The sequence below is a fragment of the Montipora foliosa genome, chromosome 5 (genome assembly GCF_036669935.1).
Source record: "Montipora foliosa isolate CH-2021 chromosome 5, ASM3666993v2, whole genome shotgun sequence".
Classification (NCBI taxonomy): domain Eukaryota; kingdom Metazoa; phylum Cnidaria; class Anthozoa; order Scleractinia; family Acroporidae; genus Montipora; species Montipora foliosa.
In genome coordinates this window covers 35,965,474-35,972,973 of record NC_090873.1, presented here as the reverse complement: position 1 = coordinate 35,972,973, position 7,500 = coordinate 35,965,474, and the positions used below count along the sequence as shown (strand labels likewise).

Sequence of the window (7,500 nt, the reverse complement as noted above, 5' to 3'; positions counted from 1 at the left end):
AAAATTAAATAAATGAATAAATAAAATAAAAAGTAATTCTTTGAAATACTGCAGATACTGCTCACGATGAAGACATTTTGAGGATAATTATAAAAATGTTCCGTTTCCGCTTGTTACTGAGGGAACAGTCTCCTATCCGTTGAAAGAGGTCACAGTATGCTGAAACTTTGTCATTTCAGATGACCCTAAGAATACCTTTGTTCAACATTTCTTGCGATTATTTTGATATCCTGAGAGAAACTCATCGTTAGAGGTGACTTCCGCTCAGGTTGTCGAAACATCAGTCACCCGCAATATTCCTTTTCTGCTCTTGATAGATATAAACTTTACTACTAATGAATTGCTTAATTTAATTATGAAATGTAATTATTTATTTATTTTTTTAAGTTCGGTGGTCCTAGTTAAACGTTTGTAAATATTTCTGTGTCGATGCACATAACTAAATACACAGGGGGCCCGGACAAACTGTGTGACCGTTAATACCTAAGCTTATATCTTTCACATAATTACTGGATTGCCAGTATGGCAATCTCAGTCGGAAAATGCGTAGCATTTCGTCCTTTTTTTAATTTTTTTATTTTTATTTTTTTCCGTGTCATGAAAAGTCTTGCCTGTCACTACCCTACTAAGTGGTGTCTTTGTGCATAGAGTCTTCTGTGCGTATTTTGTTAGGTTTGAGGGGGCTGGGGTTATGCGTAGATTTCTCTGGTGCACACAGGAGAACATTTAATTAACCTGCAATGGCGTCGAAAGTCAATGTATAGGGAATGGCGTTTTAGTGGATCTTTAAACAAAATATACCCTCATGGAGCTCAAGAATGGAACGTCAATTGGATGAACAAGACAGGCGGTGACAACAATTTCATTTTTCGCCATTGGATATCAAGTGAGCTTTGTTTCTAATATTTTACTAACTTGGTATTATATAAAACACTGAAATCAAGTGGCAATTTTTTTATGGATTTAACAAACATTGAAAGAATAGAATGTCTTGAATGCATTACAGTGTTTACTGAAGTCGCATCTAAGTTGCCTGGCAATTTACATTTATTTTGTAATCAACTCTGCAAAGGTAAAAAAAATGGAAATGTGACAGTGAAGAATTATTTGAATGAAAGCTTGTTGTCTTTTTTGTGCTTCAATTTTACGGTTACTGTCAGAAATGTACTTAATTGCATATGCTTTGCGACACGGATTGTGTGTCTTGTTTGCACGCACGCAATTGAATAAAAAGGGTTTTTTTGCCTCTAATAGAAAATATGTTGTTTGTTTCAATAAATTTCTCGCTGGAAAAGGTTTTTGTGAAATTTCCAGCCTTTGTGAATTTTAATATTATGTTGTGTAAATTTTCGAGCTTAACAAATTTGCATACCTGGGTTGAAAATGTGATACGGGTGGATTTTTGTGGTAGTGCTCTGTAAGCAGTGGTGCATAAGCCACGAAAATAAACAGGTCTGTTGGAAGCGTGCTTGAGTTTCAACAAAATGAACCCCCAAATCAGAAAAAAAATTGTGACGCTGATAAATAATAAAGTAGCTGCTATTTTCAAAACAATGGAATTACCTGGCGATAAATAACCTCGTCTTGGAGAGTAAATTTTTGACTTTGCAGAAACAATGGTCAACCTCAAGAGTTGGGCGATTGTGATCTTTGTGTTGAATTCGCACGTTTCTTGCTGAACTTTATATCACTTGAAAGAAAAAGAAAACTAACAGAAACAAAAACCATCATTTGCCATCATTTGACACAGATGCTTCACTGTTTTGCGAGTAAACACGACGCGGTAACTTGATCACGGCGCCCGCTGATGTCACTCTCCCAAAATGTTTGTCGCGGTTCAAAATTAATGTTGTTTTCATGTAGTCAATTTTGTGCTGGTGGCAAAATATTTTATTCTTGATCGACCGTCCTGAAAACTTCCTTCCGCTCCTCCTAAAAACTGTGTATCCATATTTATTTACTTTTGCATCAATATTTGTTTTGCATAAAGCAAGCTAACAAAATCTGTACCGTGCTTGGTTCTCATTTTGGAGAGTTACAATAGACTTTTCGGTCCTATGCTTTTGTTGCAAATTGGTATATTTTTTAAGTCACCCATCCAGATACTAATCCCGCCGGATAGGGTTAACTTCAGTGAACTCTTGTACTACAACGCTGTCAGATGCTTAGAGTACACGCTTAAACTTGTGGTGAAAAGAAGTTGTGAGGGAACTTGAAAATGATCAACATGTCAGCCCAGAAGCCAAAACAATATTGATCAACATGTCAGCCCAGAAGCCAAAAACAATATTGTGTACTATTAGAGCTACGTATTACGCAAAGACAACTTGAATCTCCTGGAAGACAAAACGCAGCTCAGTTGACAATATGGAATAAAGCGCTCTGTTATTGCATGACCACACGTAAGCAATGCGTGTCTATTTTTTCTAAAGATGACAGGAATTTCTTCTTTCTGACAAATGATTAATATGCCGGTAGCCAGGTTTTCAATCTCAGGAAAAGATCTGTTTCGTCGTATGAACGTTTGAGCCAAAGGGCCTCTTCTGGTACGACTTCTGGGTGACCCCTTAAATGGTCTTAATGACCTCCGAGTGAAAAAAAAAGCCTGGAACGCTGCAGTCTAATACCACCCAACTCAGTCCCTTCTGTTTTTGAGTAACACGTACCACAGGCAACCCAGTGTACTCTCTTGGAGCGTCTAGTTTTGATAAAATCCAAGATATCGTAGTGCTGTTATAATCACATATTTTAGCAAAATAAAAATATTTTTTTTCCATGAATTGTTGTTTGTGGGAATCTATGTGGGTGATAACGGCGAGATTTAGTGATTTGATAGGTTTGTGTTCGACGTTCACCTGAGCGTATGACTTTCTATTGATACGCTCACCAACTTGTGTTTGGCCTATCCCTATTTTAGTGATTCATGTTTACGTGAAAGTAAACAAGAAATCTGTTGATATTTTGATATTTTGGAAAGTTCAGTACACAACAGCGAATTTTGCAACATTCGCATATAAAGAATAAAATTCATATGATGAAGCGGGAGTCCATGACTTGGAGCAAACAATAGCCCTATACTCCTGTCACGGCGTTTTCATAGACCAATTTATTTTTAGATTGAATTTCCCGCGAATGAGTCTCCTGCATGAGCCCGATGACCGATCACAATAATTAATGTGACGTCATAGCGTCACCGAATCGGCACTGCCTTTGTTTTTTGCGGAAAAGGTAGTCTAAAAATAGATCGGTTTGTAAAAATGCCGTGACATAGGCTTCGTAATGGAGACGTTCGGTCCTAGTCATGGGCTCCTGGATGAAGTCAGCTTCCCGGCTGTTCTCTAATAGATCAAAGGTGAGAACCAATCAAAATGCGTGCACTATTGAGTTTATTATATTAAGAAGATTTTAAGATAGAAATTTAGCTGTTAGCTAATGGCGCAATTGGGGTCTAGAAATTTTATTTGGAAAGAGTTCAGCCGTTTATTTTCAACAAAAAGACCAGCTAATGATGTTAGCTGTTAATACAGTAACTGCAAAATGATGGGCTTGTAAATATATGAAATGTGCAAGGTACATGTATAGTTTATATAAATAAATACCTTATGTACATATATGTACACTAAAATTTGTCAATTTATTTGTAGAGTCAGTTTACTACAAATTAAATATTGCTTTGTTAATCGTATTTGCTCTTATCTAGCTCCCTAACGGAAAACCTTTGACTGTTGTTCTTCTGGGAAAAACTGGGAATGGAAAGAGTTCTGCTGGTAACGTAATACTTGGCCAGGAGCTCTTTGGAGCCAGCGACGGTGCGCAGTCTGAAACAGTGACATGTACCAAACAAAAGAGGAAGGAAGAGAGAGAAATAACGGTAATTGATACTCCTGGCGTTATGGATACAGCTACTGTAAAAGGGATGACGAGCAAGACGAGCAAGGCTAAGTACATGTTTGGATTCAGGGACGTCCAACAACAAACCTTAAAAGAATTGGCAAGAATGGTCCTTTATGCTCCTCATGGTTTCGATGCAATCCTTCTCGTTGCGAAATTTGGCTCTCGATTTACCCAAGAAGATAATGACGCATTGACAATGCTGACGAAATTCTTGGGTGAAGACGCCAAAAAGTACATGATACTGTTATTTACCCATGGAGATGATGCTGAACATAATGCACGAAAAAAACGCATCCCCGTTGACGAATATTTGAAAACTTGGATAGACGGAATGGTTGAGTGGATGAAACGTTTCATTCATTCTGATCTGGAGGACAGGGTGGCTTTGTTCAACTGCAGAGTGATGCCAGATGAAGAACCCGAGGCTTATAAGAAGCAGCTCTGCAAAGTAATTGAGGTAAATTGTTGCTACCTGACGAATGGGCTAAAAGTTCTAGTTTTCTGAATAAACGTGCACGGGACGGCCAGCACAAAAAAAAAAATTCAGGCGGCTTCAACGGAATCCGAACCCATGACCTCTGCGATGCCAGTGCAATGCTCTGCCAACTAAGCTATTAAGCCATTCGGTTGGGAGCAGGCCACTTTGTTGGGCTCGTTTGTTCCCGTGAAAGTACCCCATGAATATAAGAAATGTATATATTTGAAGTGTGGGTTATAAGCGAAATGTAGAAGTGATCCTCGCACTTGACTAGATTTTCCAGGTGTGGATGATAAGAGACACTTGCTTCAAATTATTGTCCAGTTAAGTGCGAAGATCACGTCTACATTTCGTCTACAACTCGCACTTCAATTATATACCTTTTTTCCATTCATGATTGCTGCACAAGCAAAAAGAAACTCACCTTTGAGGAACTTGGAGTACATTAGCATGCCAATGACCTCTTGAATAGTATAAATGAATGTAACGAAAGGCCAGAGATTTACTCCCATATTTTGTTCTTTGTTTCACTCTATCAACCAATCTCGTTCCCATGACCTCTCCCTTGTCCTCTCCTGGGAACCAGCTTGTCTATCAGCCTGACAGATTGTTTAGAGAGGTTGAAAGGCAGTGTGGTCCAGTGGTTGGAGCGTTGGGTTTGCATGCGGCTGCTCCGGGTTCAAATCCCGTTCTAGCCTCTGGCTTGGATTTGTTTCCGGTTGTCCCGGATTCAACTCCACCACGCTTTGTAAATAGCCAACTGGTTGCCTCCCGCCAGTTGGGGTTCTTAATAATGTTTCTGTTAAGTTTGAATTGTTACTTTCACCTTGTTAACAGTGGAGTGCCTGTAAACTAGCTTGATAGCTAAGTGCACTTCCACTATAAACAAAGCATTTACATTTTTTTTTTTTTGAAACTTCGAATTAGGGATCGGGGCTCACCCCTGTAGTAGTATCATGACTGTAGTAGTTTGTACCACGATGGTTTTGGTTGGGGTTATGGTCCAATGATCTTTTGATTGCGCAGTGTTTCGTGACAGTTCCGAATGCGGCTATGGTCTTGTCCTGTTTGAATCTGATTGGGGCTGGAACTCTCAACCTCGTTCCCAGGACCTCGCCCTGGTCCTCTCCTGGGAACCAGCTTGTCTATCAGCCTGACAGATTGTTTATAGGAGAAGGAAAAGGTCCTGGGAACAAGGTTGTAGAAACCTTTTATTAAGTGTAGCTATAATCCTTACAGTTTTTAACGCAATTTTAGCAATTGCGTGCAGAAGCCTGAAAAATTCAGGACTTCAGCGGGGTTTGAACCCGTGACTTCGCGATGCCGTTGCAACGCTCTAACCAACTGAGCTATGAAGCCACTGATGTTGGGACCCGGTCATTTGTGGGTTCAAATGTTCCCATGATGAATTAATCAACGATAGATTGCTAAGATCAAAGCTACACTTGCTTTCATATCTTCAGTTCAATATATGGTGCGAGCATCTAACCAACTGAGCTATGAAGCTACTGATGTTGGGAGCTGGTAGTTTGTGGGTACAATGAAAGGATATATGAAATGAATCATATATTGAACTGCGGATCTGAAATCAAGTGTAGCTAAGATCCTCGCCGTTGTGAACACAATTGCGTGGAAAAGCCTAAAAAACTCATGACTACAATGGGGTTTGAACCCAAGATCTCACGATGCCGGTGCGACGCTCTAACCAACTGAGCTATGAAGCCACTGACTTAGGGAGCTGGTCATTTGTGGGTTCAAATGTTCCCATGTTGAATGAATCAACGATTGCGAGGATCATGACTACACTTGCTTTCATATCTTCAGTTCAATATATGGCTCATTTTATATATCATTTAATCGTTGATATCACAACATTCGAGGTAGTTGGTGGTTGAGGCATGAAGACGAAGGTGCTGCGACAAACCCCAGGTGGTAGTTTGACCGCTCCGATCATCTTTCCTATTTTTCCTGTTACTAAAATACATGTTTTCTGCATGATCTGCACCTGACTTTCCAGTTTTCTCTATCTATCCATGGCTTGCCCATATATCAATGATGTTATTTCTCGTCTCCGCGAGGGCTCTTCTTTTTACTGGAAATATTTTAATAGTTTCTCATCAACTCCATTATCATGTGATAATAGTTGGAAAGTTTATTTTCTTCCTCATTTACTTTTAACCGGTAATCAAAATACTTTTCCGATTTAAGATAAGAATATCAGGTTTGTTGTGTCCTAAAGTTTTGTCAGTCCGTATTGATCTGAGAAAACGTAACCCACTGCATTTTCGCGCTCGTATTCTCTAAAGCGCTCGCTGGAGTGTACTCACACCTCGCCCCCTCAGCTAGAAATCCATGTCTGTCACATTTTCCAATGAATCACTGCAGTAAGTCTATCATGACGCTAACGACGATATTGCTTTTGGTGTAGTTTTGTGCGTTCTGTAACAATATGATTGTTCTCCTTCTCCACATAGTCGACGCAGTGGTGAAACATTGTCATTATTATTATCGTTATCGTTATCGTTATTGTTATTTTTATTATTTAACGAATCAACAAGTTTTTAGGAACGGATTTTACAAGAATAGTTAACATTAAAAAGCAACAACGTTTCGATCGTTCAACAGTCATTTTCATGCGCTTAAATATGTAGAATCAATTGTAAGAATATTAATGAAATACTGACTAAAACTCTAAAATATTGACACTGAAACAATACGAGAAAATTGCGGCAAAAATAAAAAAGGAAATGCTAAGGCGAAAAAAACAATATTAAAAGTGAAATAATCCGCGCAAAGTTATTTACTTAATTATTTCACTTTTAATATAGTCTCTTTCGCCTTAGCGTTGCTGATCCTAAAAACTCTCCACAGTTTATTATATTTATTTAGTAATCGTAATGTTCCTGATCATTGTTCACTTAAGACTAATTCTAATCGGATTGTCTCTGCTTATTATATTCGTGATCGTAATGACACTATATTCTAGACAGCAAGTTCAGTCTCTACTCTTATATTCGACGATCTTAATGTTTCTTGCTGATGTTTACTTTTCACTTATATATTACTTTGAAGCAGCGGGCGATGTTTCAGCTACTCGACAGGATGGACCTCTGCATCTTCTGTAGTAT

At 38.7% G+C, this 7,500-nt stretch overlaps 1 protein-coding gene across 3 annotated transcripts in view; it reads left to right on the top strand.

Annotated features, from left to right (window-relative positions):
- Positions 1-7,500, top strand: part of LOC138004080 (uncharacterized) — a 54,773-nt gene that overhangs the window by 34,403 nt on the left and 12,870 nt on the right. For all 3 annotated transcript variants that reach the window (XM_068850476.1, XM_068850477.1, XM_068850480.1), the window contains exon 7: positions 3,701-4,351. In XM_068850476.1, the coding sequence (XP_068706577.1) occupies positions 3,701-4,351 (651 nt within the window). The remainder of the gene's footprint in view (positions 1-3,700; positions 4,352-7,500) is intronic.